The sequence below is a fragment of the Azolla caroliniana genome, unplaced genomic scaffold, assembly GCF_043228905.1.
Source record: "Azolla caroliniana isolate FFs.n. ecotype wild unplaced genomic scaffold, voAzoCaro1.0.p SCAF_3, whole genome shotgun sequence".
NCBI classification, from domain to species: Eukaryota; Viridiplantae; Streptophyta; class Polypodiopsida; order Salviniales; family Salviniaceae; genus Azolla; species Azolla caroliniana.
In genome coordinates this window covers 18,953,129-18,966,808 of record NW_028230438.1, presented here as the reverse complement: position 1 = coordinate 18,966,808, position 13,680 = coordinate 18,953,129, and the positions used below count along the sequence as shown (strand labels likewise).

Sequence of the window (13,680 nt, the reverse complement as noted above, 5' to 3'; positions counted from 1 at the left end):
ATAATTATATTTCTCAGTGTACTAGACTACTGCCAATTGTCTCCCTATTCCCCTTTTTTAAGTGTGCTCTATACTAAGTTAAGTCTGGCCTCACACTTTGTTGATGCACTCGTTGGTGTGTATAAAGGGAGCAACATTCTCATGCACACATGACTTGCTTTAGCCTTTTTACTACTTTGCTTATGTGTAACATCAACTAAACTCACAACAATTTATTGGGCATGACAAAGTGGAGTTGAAGCTCTAGCCTCTAGGGGAGTGAAATGTTTTGTTCGCATACATATTGCGCCAAGTAACATACCACTAATTCTAAGTATTAGTCACTTGAGGCTCTTTCAAGCTAACTCATGGATTAGTACAAAAATTTTGAATACTTGTCCCCTACTTTATTAGGAGGAATTACAAGTCCTCAATGCACTTCATGACATGATTAAGCTTGCCTAAACTTTTCCTAGTTGTCCTCTTAGATTTGTTGATATATTATCCAAATGAATGTACATGTGGGGTGTTCTAGTGGCCTTCGTCATTTGCTAAGTTCTAAAATAGCTATCAAGGTTGTGTATGTCTCTACTATATAAATACTTAAAAACTGCAATATGTAATCAATCACATCTCATGGAACTTTCAAAGCTATGCATTGCATCTCCACATACTCTATTTGCTTCTATTTGAAATATATTTTCTTATTCATCATAGTCACCCATGCATAAACTATAGCAAAATCAGGAGTTGCAAATGTTGATTTTTGAATGACATGTATATACACTATGTATCCAAACCTCACAACAACCCTTGAAATTTCAAACACTAAAATAGATATAAAGTGTGAATGCATAAATGTGTTGATATGTTGAATTTGAGATTGCCAAATTCTATATTCTAAGCACTTGGACTTGCGACTAGATTTTAGAACATGATTGACATTCCAATTCATTAGAAAGTATATTGCAGCAATAAATGTTTGCTACTTAATTTTCTCGGTAGGTGATCGATGATGTGCGCTCTAATTGCTTTTGTGCTTTTCTTGTAGAGTTTTAGAGTGGCATTAAGTTATTCATGAAATAGGTCGTCTCCATGTGAATGTTAGAGCTATCATCATAAATGTGCAAAGGATGTTAAAGGTTAGGAGGAAAGGGGATTTCTCGAAGTTGATATTAGTATGAATGTACGTGCAAAGCAATATGTAAATTTCTTAAGCTCCTCGCCTTGTCGCGTTGTATAAATGATTTTGTGAACTCTTCATTATGTTTACAGTGTAATGTAAAAGGGAAAAAGCAAGGATGGGCTCAATGAAACGAAAGCGTTAAATAATCACATTACATGTCCACTTTCATACATCTACTTTCATTGTTAACTTTACATATCCATTACAAAATCACTTTGAATTGTAGTCTTCGCTACTCATTACAACTAGTTGTCTTACCAAATATATAGAAGGTTGTTAGCACAATTTGATTACATCTCGACACATCAACACAAGCCTAATAGGCGATCAAATGCTAGCGTGACTTTAATGAGCAAGAAAATTGTGTTGTTTGTTCAAGTGACGATCCAAAGAGAATGTTTAATTGAAGAGAATCACAAGCTTTGGCCACTATTTCGTTGGATAAAGGAAAATCTAAACCATATTGATTGGATGGAAGACATTGCCATCTTGTCTTTCAAATTGAACACATCCAAAACAAAAAAAGAGGCTTTTATCAAGGAGAACAAGTGAGATTACGAACGCAACAACATGAATGCCATAAGATCCACAAGTCCATGACATCGGATCGTAGAATGGTTTCGGATAGAAACTCGCTCGAGGAAGGCATGAGACATGAACAACTAGACTTCATATATAGATGGCATGCTTTCGTGGCTTATCCATGAATGAATGTCTACCTTTGCCCGGTGGCAATATGTTGGCGAAGAGAGCAATCAACAAGAGAAGTGGATTTCCATTCAAGGTGTTCAGTCTTGGGAAAGAGTAATCAACAAGGAGAGATGGATTTCCATCGAAGGTGCTTAGTCTGGGAAGAGGGCAATCAACAAGAGAGATGGATTTCCATCGAAGGTACTCAGTTCTGGGAAAGAGAGCAATCAGCAAGAGAGATGGACTTGCCATCGAAGGTGCTCTTGGTCTGTATGAGTTGTAAGAAAAACCCGAACAAAACCCGCAGAGTGAGAGTGCAATGGGTTCTGGAGGGGGGGGGTCTAAAGTGTAAGGATTGGATTGCTTGGACACTCTCTCATGAGAGATTCAAATGAGTGAAAGCAAAAAGCCCAGAAAAGCAAAGAAAGCTAAAAGCCAAAGAAAAAAGGCATCAATTTGCATGAGGAAGAAATCTCTCTCTCTCTCTCTCTCTCTCTTTTTCTCAGTGTGTCTCTTGCATGTCTAAGACATATATATATATATATATATATATATATATATTATGTATGTATACAATAGCAATACAATACATACATATTTTCTCTCTTTCTCTTTCTCTTTCTTTCTCTCTGTCTCACCAAATCCTTCTCCTTTCATTCTTTGCACTATCAAAAACAGAGCATCCTCCTTTCTCTTCTTCTTCTTCTTCAATCTTCTTCTTCAGAGATCCATCTCTCTCTCTCTCCTGTCTATCCATGGCTTCTTCTTCCTTCATGACCATCATGACCCATCACCATGTCTTCTGTTCTTCTTCTTCTTCTCCATCTCCATCTCCATCTCCATCTTCTTCTTCTTCCTCTCTTTCTTCTGCTTTCTTGGGCAAGAGAATCCCTTCATTCCCCCCTCGCCTTCATCATCGACCCCCACCCCTTGCCATCACCACCAGAATCGAATCTCGGATCAGAGAGATCTTCATGCCCGCCCTGAGCTCCACCATGACAGAAGGAAAGATCGTGGCCTGGTCACGATCAGAAGGGGACAAGCTATCCAAAGGCGAGAGTGTGGTAGTAGTAGAATCTGATAAGGCAGATATGGATGTGGAGACATTTTATGATGGCATTTTAGCTTCTATCATCGTGGGGGAAGGAGAAATAGCTCCTGTTGGTGCTGCCATAGCTCTTCTTGCTGAGACAGAGGAAGAGATTGAAGAAGCAAAGAAGAAAGCTCAAGGACTAGGATTAACAAGTACGGTCACTTCTTCTTCTTCTTCTACAGACCCCCCTAGTAGCATTGAAGACTCTGTGGTTGTACAAGCTAATCCATCTCTGCCTAATGATGGGCCATTGTCAAGTTCAGCTGAGAACCCATCTTCTTCTTTACCTCCTGTTGTTGATAACGATGGGCCGCGAAGAACCATAGCCACACCTTATGCAAAGAAACTTGCAAAGCAATTCAAGGTCAATGTGGATTCTGTCGTGGGCTCGGGTCCATTCGGACGAATTACTGCCGCAGATGTGGCAATTGCTGCAGGAAAACCACTTCCCGGAACCCCATCATCCTCTGGAAAACCCCTTGAAGTGAAATCACTGCCAGGAAAACCACCTGTTGTTGAGCCTAAAACCACCACTGCAGCTGCCCCTGCCCCTGCAGGGAGGTCGCTATCAGAAGCTTCTGGAAACACGGTTCCATTCTCTACTATGCAAAATGCGGTTTCGAGGAACATGGTAGAGAGTCTCAGTGTTCCCGTGTTTCGGGTTGGATACACCATCTCCACCGATGCTCTCGATGCTCTCTATAAGAAGGTATGGGATTTTCTCACACTATACAAAATTTAATCAAAATTTTAGATTAAGTGTCTTTAATTTTCAAGAAAATCTCAAGAGTTTTCCTAAATACTCTCAACAGAAAAGTTCAGGATTTCCTGCTACTTTGGAGGAAAAAACTTCAAAATAATTCTTCTGTGTGCATACTTGTTCAGACAAAAATTTACATGACATCTCTCCGTGCCAAGAGATGTTATGGAAATACTAAGGTTTGAGTTTTGATTAATCATAAGTTAATGATGAAAAATCATATAATTCTCCCTGTAGGTGAAATCCAAGGGAGTGACCATGACAGCATTGCTAGCAAAAGCCACGGCATTGGCACTTGCCCGGCATCCAGGTGTGAATGCGAGTTGCAAGGATGGGAAAAGCTTCACATACAATAGTGATATCAACATTGCAGTTGCTGTGGCCATGGATGGTGGCCTCCTCACTCCAGTGCTTCAAAATGCTGATAAGGTCTTCCCATTTTGTTTCACAAATTTAACAACAATGTATGCATTTGTCAATACTTTAAAAGAAATTTATCGATTTGATGCATGTATGAATTCCCTTGATAGATAGATAGTTTGATGCATGCGTCAATTTATATGATGGTTTGATGCAATCGAATTGAAGTGCATGTATCAATCCAGACGACAATTTGATGTGATGGTTTGGTGCACATCTTCTTGGCGAATAGGTGTAAATACTACTTTTTTCCTTGCCATTGTAAACATGTTTTGATTCTCTATGGTTGGATGCATTATTTTCTTGGCATATAGGCTGATCTTGGCACTCCTTTTTACCTTTGCTAAGGTTGCATGGATCAGTTCTTTATGATTTATCATTTGATGCATACATGTGCTTGCCATGAATGTACCAGTTCTGCATGGTTAATGGATATGTTCTTGGCATATAAATGCATCAATTTTCTATTGGATGCATATCTTCCTTGGTGAATAAAATTTTCTACTTTTTGCCTATCTGTGGCTTGACTGATATTTTCTCGGTAATAGGTTGATTTGTTATATACTTGATACCTTTTTGGGCCTTTTTTGGCATGTGAGTTGATTTATGCACATCATATATAGCTATGGTTTGATTTCCACTGTAGGTCATTTTGTAGCCATGCTTTAGTATGATCTTGGCATGTAGTTTTGATTGACACACTAGATATGGCGAGTTGATGCATATCAATTTTCTCTGGATTTAAGTGAATATATTCATGTCATGTAGGTTAATTTTCTCTCTAGATTTGATTTGTTTGATTGTCTTTCTTGCCATGTAGGTCGATCTATACGCTTTATCTAGCAAGTGGAAAGAACTAGTCGAGAAGGCACGTGCCAAGCAATTACAACCGCAAGAATATAACTCTGGTATTGGTCTAATAGTGCTTTACTCTATTACTATAATTAACTCATTGGGAGTGCTTCAATATAGTGTCTTGACAATACTTTTATTTTCTCGTTACAGGAACTTTTACACTATCGAATCTCGGAATGTTTGGAGTAGATCGATTTGATGCAATTTTGCCTCCTGGAACGGTATGCCATATTTCTTCAAAACTTGAAGAAAATAGTTAAGTGAGTTTTTATCGACGATATAATGTTTTTGATTGCTTCTAGATAGTACCAGCGAAAACTCAATTCAGTTTTGATAATTTGATCGTTTAGATTTCATTACCTTCTTTGTTAACTCTTATCCAGGGTGCAATTATGGCTGTGGGAGCATCACAAAAGAAAGTGGTTGCAACATCTGATGGGCTACTTGGAGTGAAAAGTCAAATGCAGGTAACATTTCGTGTTTTAAAATGTCACTTAAAAATCATAGACCAAGTATGTGTATATACTCAATATGTTTATGAGGACTTGGAATGCTTACGATTTGATCAATGCAAGTTGAATTTTCATGATTATATATTCCTAACTTATTTACTCATATATTTATGAGGATTTGAAATGCTTACGATTCAATCAATGCAAGTTGAATTTTCATGATTATATATGACTTTAACAATTTGTTGCAGGTGAATGTGACAGCTGACCACAGGATTATATATGGTGCGGAGCTGGCTGCCTTCTTACAGACATTTGCTGCTATTGTGGAGAATCCTGATGAGCTAACATTATAATGAGCCGCCCAACACATAAAGTGATTTATTTGCCATGGATAATGAACGACGAATTTGTTTTAGATCATTTGATATTGTTTAAGGGCATGATTAGCTCCATCATTTCGAGAAACCACATGTTTGATAATTCGGATAACATTTTGAAAAGAATAATTGAGAGAAGAATTCATGAGAGTTTTTGCAAATATGATGATCTTGTTCTTCGTTGAATGCATCAAATTTTGTATGTGTACATTGCTTACGGAATAAAAATTATCACACAATGAAGATTAATAAGCGTAAATATCCTTCAGTCTCGTGTGTTTTTGCACATTTGTTTTTACGTAATAGGGCAAACTTCATTGTCTTAAAAATGGAATTTACTTTAATGTTTCCCATGATGAGATTTTCAACTCATTTTCTTCATTGCAATGTCAAAGCTATCGTTATTCCACGATGTGATAACTCAAAGATGGGCGTACAAATAACAAATGTCAAATCTCATTTGTTTTTTTTAAAGTGCTTCATCTTGCTTATGCCCGATCTAATGTGTTATATGTGAAGCAAGGGGCTGAATTGATAGTGGATTTGGCTACAATGCTTCATCTTGCTTATGTGCGATCTAATGTGGTATATGTGAAGCAAGGGGCTGAATTGATAGTGGATTCGGCTACAATAATTACAATGTGTTCATTGGCCCACAATTGTTTATGATTAATGAAGTGATTAGATCACATACCATAAATTTTATTTTGTAGTTGAATGTATTATGAGGTGATTAGTTAGGAATTAGATGCACATTTTGTAGGGATGAGCTGAACACGGTTTTAGGCATCTTCCTAGTAAGAGCACTTGTTGGGATGGCCTAACAAATGAAGTTTTAAGTGAAAGGCCCCCCTTCATGGTTCTAGTAGTGTTGGGATTTTTAGTGCATGCCTTTATTGTGGAGTTTGGTGTGGTAGGTTAGTCTTATGAAATTAGTTCCAAAGATGGCATCACCCCATTATTTTGTACTCTATTTGCCAAGTACTTTGTACGAAAACCCAATCAAATTAGTTCCAACGATGGCAACACCTATTTCTTTGACGTGGTATTTCATACAATGTACTTTGACAAATAGTTACAAAATATTTGCTAAACTTGATATACCTAATCTAATAGGTTTCATTGTAGGTACTAGGAATATCTTGCACAATGTGCATCATGTTCAAATGATGGGTCATGTTCAAATGACCATGGATTATATGCAGCATACTCATCAACAATTAATTATGGGTGTAGTTAGATTTAGAGAAAGCTTATGATCACGTCAATTGGTCTTTACCCTAGGTATGCCTCGCCGTATATTTTTATCAAGGCAAGATACGATGTCCTAAGTAATGCTTAATGGTGGAGTTATCAAATATTGCCCTCATGAAATCTATTAGTCAAGGATGCCCACTTCATCCCATTGTATTTGCTATATGTAGTTATTCATCCCTTGTTGGTGACGTTATCGAGGCTTACAACTAATGGTGATATCATGTGTCTACACCTTCCATCTAGGGCACAATTAGTAGCACATATTTTAGTAGATAATCCTTTCACGCTTATAAAGTTATACATGCGTCATGTGAGAATTTTGAGAAGAGAATGCGTGCATGGGACCAATTTGCCTCCACATTTGGCTAGCATATTAATTTGAGGAAGTTTCTTCTCATCTCAATACTATGAAGGACTTGGAGTGTCTAGGATGACAAGAATCCATGGTTGAAAAATGCTCTATTTTTCAACACTTGAGGTATCCATTGTGATTGAATGTTACAAATGGCCAATTGATTGAACGGATGACTAACAAGTTGAGGTATAAGTTCTTGTATTGAAAGTTACCATCTAACATAAATTGTGTGAAACCATCTAACAACCCTTAAGCACTTGGGGGGTGGGGAGGACTACAACATTGGATTTATCTATGCATATGATGGCTCATAGATTTTCGTTATTGTAAGACATGTTTCACACTCAACAACATTGGGTATCTATTGTCCAAGATTTCATTGAGGAGAGTCTAACATATGGGAAGAAAAACGATTATCACATCATGATGACAATTACTTAATGGAAGTATTCCACTTAAAACTCAACAATTCAACGATTAATGCATCACAATGGCAATTACTTAATGGAAGTTACCAAAATGAAGTGGTTAGCCAAAAATCAAACTCGTGACCTCTCAATATAAAGAAAGGTTTGAGATAAACCACCTCAACATATGTCTTTCCTTTTTTTCCTTTGTTTATATATTATATTATGCAGCTTATACATCTCCACCATCTTCTTCAGTGGCCTTTGCAACATCATGCCTTCTTCACCATTGGGAAATCCTTCACTCGCTTTCTCATGCATTTTCCTACCATAGGAGAGGGGCTTTCATGGGGGGGGGGGCAAACGGCCTTTGCCACCCTCCTTGAGGTGATTTGCTCACCGCTTGATGCACGTGCGGTTACGTTTTTTTTCAATATCAATTAAAAAATTACACCTTTTGAAAAATACAAAGTCGACCTTATTTTATCTCGACCTCCCCCTTTGACATAATTACGTTTTTGTCTTTAACAATCTTGAACTTAAGATGATCCTGTCGGAGGTTGTATCTTGGGCTTCCAAACTCCGATTCATGAATCATAAATTTGTACACGCTCCTTGTCATAAGCTCTAGGTGGTGGGACAATATCATTCTTCACATCATTTTGATATCGTGAAGCCTCAAATTCATGACAATGAACACTCCACTGAGGAAAGAATTTCCACTTGCTCGAATAAAGAAAATTGCCACATAGTACGCCCTTCAACTTTCTTAGATATGCTTTGACTCCATGAATTTGAGGCTTCTTCACATCATTTTGATATCGTGAAGCCTCAAATTCATGACGATGAACACTCCACTGAGGAAAGAATTTCCACTTGCTCGAATAAAGAAAATTGCCACATTTGTACGCCCTTCAACTTTCTTAGATATGCTTTGACTCCATGCCTACTATCAAATATAAAAGCATTGCGCATATCCCAATTATGATGCAATCCCCAATACCTTAAAAATAGGAAAACAATCTCCATCTCTGATTTTGGGTCAACATGTGTGAATTGTGCAAACACCCATTGTCTTGGCATCAAATAACATAGTGAAAACTTGCCAGATTTGAGAAAGGTAACACCAAAATTGACAAGCAATTGGACATTGTATGAAACAATGAGTACTATCTTCCATTTAACAATGCAAAATAAACCAATTGTCCGTTGCTAGTCCACGTTGCTTTAGAGCTAATCCCAAAAGAAAACCCCCAATCAAAACTCCAAATGAAGACTTTGCTATGAATGGAAAATTGGAATGTCGACTACATTTCAAGATCTGCCACCATCCATGATCAGAGTTCTATATTTTCCATTCATCTTCAACCTTAGATGATGGCCATCGAAGAGATTCAACAGAGCAATGATACAAAAGATTAGTAGTCCTTGTAAAAACGACGTCTGACCTCGTAAACACCAATCAATCCATGGTTGCTCTTTTGTTTGTAAAGGTAAAGGACCTTGCATTGACGCAATATTTTGTAGTTGTTGCTAGATAAACCCATAATAGGCAGGATGCGTAATAATTGTTGCGCTTCAACAAACATCAAAATTCTTTGAGATGCAAGCTCAATTATATCTCCCACCTTTTTGACCCCCAAACGAAACAAACATATAAATTGACAGCTTGATCATCTCTCCTTTTCAGGACTACATAATCATTGAGAAGACAAGTTGTCATATGTTGGGAATATGTTCTAGATGGTGGCTTCCATATGTTGGGAATATGTCACTCCAGTGGGAGGATGATCCGATTGTTCGGAAAGCCAACAGTCGAAGAGTCGGAAAACAGGAGCTGAGTTGATGAGGAACTCGGCCGAGGCCGAAACCGGAATCGTGTAAATAGCTAACTCAGGTGACTATACTTGTAAATAGTCTAAGTGTGTGCCCTATGAGGGCTATGTATGTAAATAGCCAGAAAGTTGTGTACGTATATATACAACTAGGGCAAACTTTATGTAAGTGCAGAACAGTGTAAGTGTAGAGGTAGTAGAAATAGAGAGAGAGAGCGTGAGAGAGAGAGAGAGAAGTGTGAGCCACGCCATAGCTCTGTGAGTAACAGCAGAGGCGAAGAGCCCTGTGCGACTGATACACTCGACAGAGTGTTGTATTCCTCTCGGTGTTGTATATCCACTTTGTATAGTGAAGTTCTGTTCCCATGGTTTTCCCCGTTTCAGGGTTTCCACGTAAATCTCTGTGTACATATGTTTATCTTGTTTTTCTAGCATTTCTGTGATTCGTATTTCAGCTTCGTCTGGTTATTGTGATTAATTCCGCAATGATTTCTCAACAAACTAGTATCAGAGCTTGAGGTGCAAGCATGGAAGGAGGTGTGAGCGGATTCCCAGGTATGATAGTTCTAAACTCTCAGAACTATGCAGACTTGAAGATAAAGATGGAAGACCCTCTCATAGTAAAAGACCTGTACGAGCCAGTCGACAGAGCAGAAATACCCAGGGGGTATTGGAGTCGGACTGGAAGCTCCTAAACAGAAAGGCCATGGCCACTATTCGACAATGCGTCGATGTAAGTGTCCTTCAGCATGTGGCGAACGGCACAAATGCTTATGAGATGTGGTAGAAGCTGTTGGGTCTTTATGAGAGGAAGAATGCGCTCAATAGAACCTCGTTGATGAGAAAAATCGTACGGCTGAAATACAGAGACGGTGAGAGCATCGTCGAACACATCAATGCATTTATGGGGTATGTAAATCAACTTGTTGCGACCAAGTTTCCCCTGGATGATGCGATGCATGCCATCCTGTTGATGTGCACACTACCGGAAAGCTGGGAGAACCTGGTGGTTACTCTCAACACCTCCTATCAAGAAGAGCATCCTAAATGAGGAGGTAAGGACAAGCATCCTAAATGAGGAGGCAAGGTGGAAAGACAAAGGAGTCCAATCCCAAATGGAGTCTAATCTAACTCAACACATGGACAGAGGAAGGGACCGACAAAGAAGAAGTCCGCAGCGAACGGACAAATCCCACGCCAGATCGAAGTCCAGAGGTAAGCCTGTGTGCTTTTATTGCGGAAAACCTGGACACTTCCAGAAGGACTGCCGACACATGAAGAAAGATAAGTCTGTCGGAAACAATGTCGAACCCCGGAAGATTCCGGATGACAAGAACACTTCAGCCATTGCTACGAGCAATGAAGAACTACTGTTCTTTTGTGAACAGACGAGTGCAAATCTTGCGAGTGAAGATTGCACGTGGGTGATCGACTCCGGCGCATCCTTCCATATTACTCCGTCGAGAGAGTATTTCTTGACTTACATAGCTGGGGATCATGGCTATGTAAAGATGGGTGATAGTGGAGAGTGCAAGATAACCGGAGTTAGAAGTGTGTGCTTAACGACGTCGACAAGGTGTCGACTAACGTTGAAGGATGTTCGAAACGTCCCCGATATCAGATTGAATCTGATATCGACTGGAAGGCTTGACGACGAAGGCTACAGTGGTAGCTTTCGGAATGGCAAGTGGAAGTTCTGCCGAGGAAATCTCATAGTGGCCCGAGCACAGAAAGAAGGCACATTGTACATGATGCATGCCTGATTGTGCAAATCGGAAGTAAACGTGGCAACCGACTCGGCAGGGGAAATATGGCATAAGAGGCTAGGCCACATGAGTGAGAAGGGAATGCACCTATTAGCAGACCAGAAACTTCTACCATAAGTCAAGGGAGTGCACCTGGAGAAGTGTGTCGACTGCTTAGCCGGAAAGCAGAACAGGACGACATTCCACTCGAGACCATCGAGGAGAAGAGAAGCTGCACTGGAACTAGTACACATGGACGTGTGCTATGTAGATGCTCCATCGCATCGAGGAGGACAGTACTTTGCAACATTGATTGACGACTATAGTCGCAAAACATGAGCCTTCGTACTGAAGTCGAAGGATCAAGTACTATCGGTTTTCAAGGAGTTCCAGGCAAGAACCGAAAGAGAGTCGGGTGGAAACTGAAGGTTGTCTGAACCGACAATGGTGGCGAGTATAAAGGGCAGTTTGAAGAATACTGGAAATGCCAAGGTATTCGAATTGAATACACAGTACCAAAGACCCCAGAGTTGAACGGGCTTGCAAAGAGGATGAATCGAACTATCATGGAGAGGGTAAGGAGCATGCTCTCTCATGCAAAACTGCTGAAATCCTATTGGGTTGAGGCGATGTACACAACTATTTATCTGATCAACAAGTCTCCCTCGGTACCTCTAAAGGGTGGTGTCCCACAAAGGGTGTGGATAGGGAAGGATGTCTCCTACCAACACCTGAGGGTGTTTGGATGCTTGGCGTATATGCATGTACCAAAGGATTAGAGGTCAAAGCTCGACAACAAGTCGAAAGCATGCATATTCATGGGATACTCGGAAGATGAGTTTGGCTACAGGCTATGGGACCTAGGCGACAAGAAGGTAGTGAGAAGTTGGGATGTAGTCTTTCTAGAAGACAAGACAATTGAAGATTGGAAGCAACAGAAGTTAGAACCGACTCCCTAGTCAACCTCGACTACCATCGACTTAAGGCCAAGTGAGACGTCACCGGCAGCTGTAAGGAGATAGCTGGTCGACAGAGCTGAATCCGAGTCGGTCGACTCGGAAAGACCGACAGACTATGAGTCAGAGTCGACATACTTGCTAAAATCAATTGAGGAATATGAGTTGGAGCTGTCCAACCTAGAGATGCCGATTGATGAGCAGAATCCCGAGCAGAGAGAAGAGTTGGCAGAGACATCCGGACTGGAGCCAACAACGAGTGGACGAAGATACCCACTCCTAGCCAAGAACGCGGCATACCACTCCTGGACCAAGCACATACAGAGACGGTATCACTGGTTGCACGAGAGAGTCGAAGAAGGAGAGTTTTCTCTTGTGAAGATCCATACCAACGACAATGGATCGGACATGCTGACAAAGAACCTACCTATGGACAGACTCAGAGTCTGTCGACAAAATATAGGACTGACAGATTTCCTCCCACAGGAGTGAAGGGGGAGTTTGTTAGGAATATATCACTCCAGTGGGAGGATGATCCGACTGTTCGGAAAGTCGACAATCGAAGAGTCGGTAAACAGGAGTCGAGTTGATGAGGAACTCGGCCAAGGCCGAAACCGAAATCGTGTAAATAGCCAACTCAGGTGACTATACTTGTAAATAGTCTAAGTGTGCGCCCCATGAGGGCTACGTATGTAAATAGCCAGAAAGTTGTGTAAGTATATATACAACTAGGGCAAACTTTATGTAAGTGCAGAACAGTGTAAGTGTAGAGGTAGTAGAAATAGAGAGAGAGAGCGTGAGAGAGAGAGAGAAGTGTGAGCTGTGCCATAGCTGTGCAAGTAACAACAGACGTGAAGAGCCCTGTGCGGCTGATACACTCGACAGAGTGTTGTATTCCTCTCGGTGTTGTATATCCACTTTGTAGAGTGAAGTTCTGTTCCCGTGGTTTCCCCCGTTTTAGGGTTTCCACGTAAATCTCTGTGTACATATGTTTATCTTGTTTTTCTGGCATTTCTGTGATTCGTATTTCAGCTTCGTTTGGTTATTGTGATTAATTCCGCAACGATTTCTCAACACCATACACATAATGAGAGCGCTTCTTGCCATGAGATAAACAATTTTTTGAACACATGAAGAGTCAGGAATATTAACTGAAATACACCCGTCCAGGAATTGCCACTATGAAGCGTTAATTATAGTTTTCCTCCCATGTGTTAAACCCTTGTTCTCAATGAAATATTGAACAATATATATCCATGGTTGTGAGTCTGAACACATGTCTTACAATAATGAATATATACAAGCCATCA

At 40.0% G+C, this 13,680-nt stretch overlaps 1 protein-coding gene across 1 annotated transcript; it reads left to right on the top strand.

Annotated features, from left to right (window-relative positions):
• Positions 1-2,595: 2,595 nt before the first annotated feature.
• LOC147866403 (dihydrolipoyllysine-residue acetyltransferase component 5 of pyruvate dehydrogenase complex, chloroplastic-like) lies at positions 2,596-5,963 on the top strand. Its single transcript, XM_087316848.1, has 6 exons — positions 2,596-3,657; positions 3,946-4,137; positions 4,949-5,036; positions 5,134-5,204; positions 5,367-5,450; positions 5,687-5,963. The coding sequence occupies exons 1-6, from the start codon at positions 2,611-2,613 to the stop codon at positions 5,789-5,791; spliced, it is 1,587 nt and encodes a 528-aa protein (XP_087172974.1). The 5' UTR covers positions 2,596-2,610; the 3' UTR covers positions 5,792-5,963.
• Positions 5,964-13,680: the final 7,717 nt, after the last annotated feature.

Coding starts and splice junctions, on each gene's coding strand:
- LOC147866403 (XM_087316848.1), top strand. CDS start 2,611: ATGGCTTCTTCTTCCTTCATGACCATCATGACCCATCACCATGTCTTC. Junction 3,658..3,945: donor TCGATGCTCTCTATAAGAAG/GTATGGGATTTT, acceptor TTCTCCCTGTAG/GTGAAATCCAAGGGAGTGAC. Junction 5,451..5,686: donor GAGTGAAAAGTCAAATGCAG/GTAACATTTCGT, acceptor AATTTGTTGCAG/GTGAATGTGACAGCTGACCA.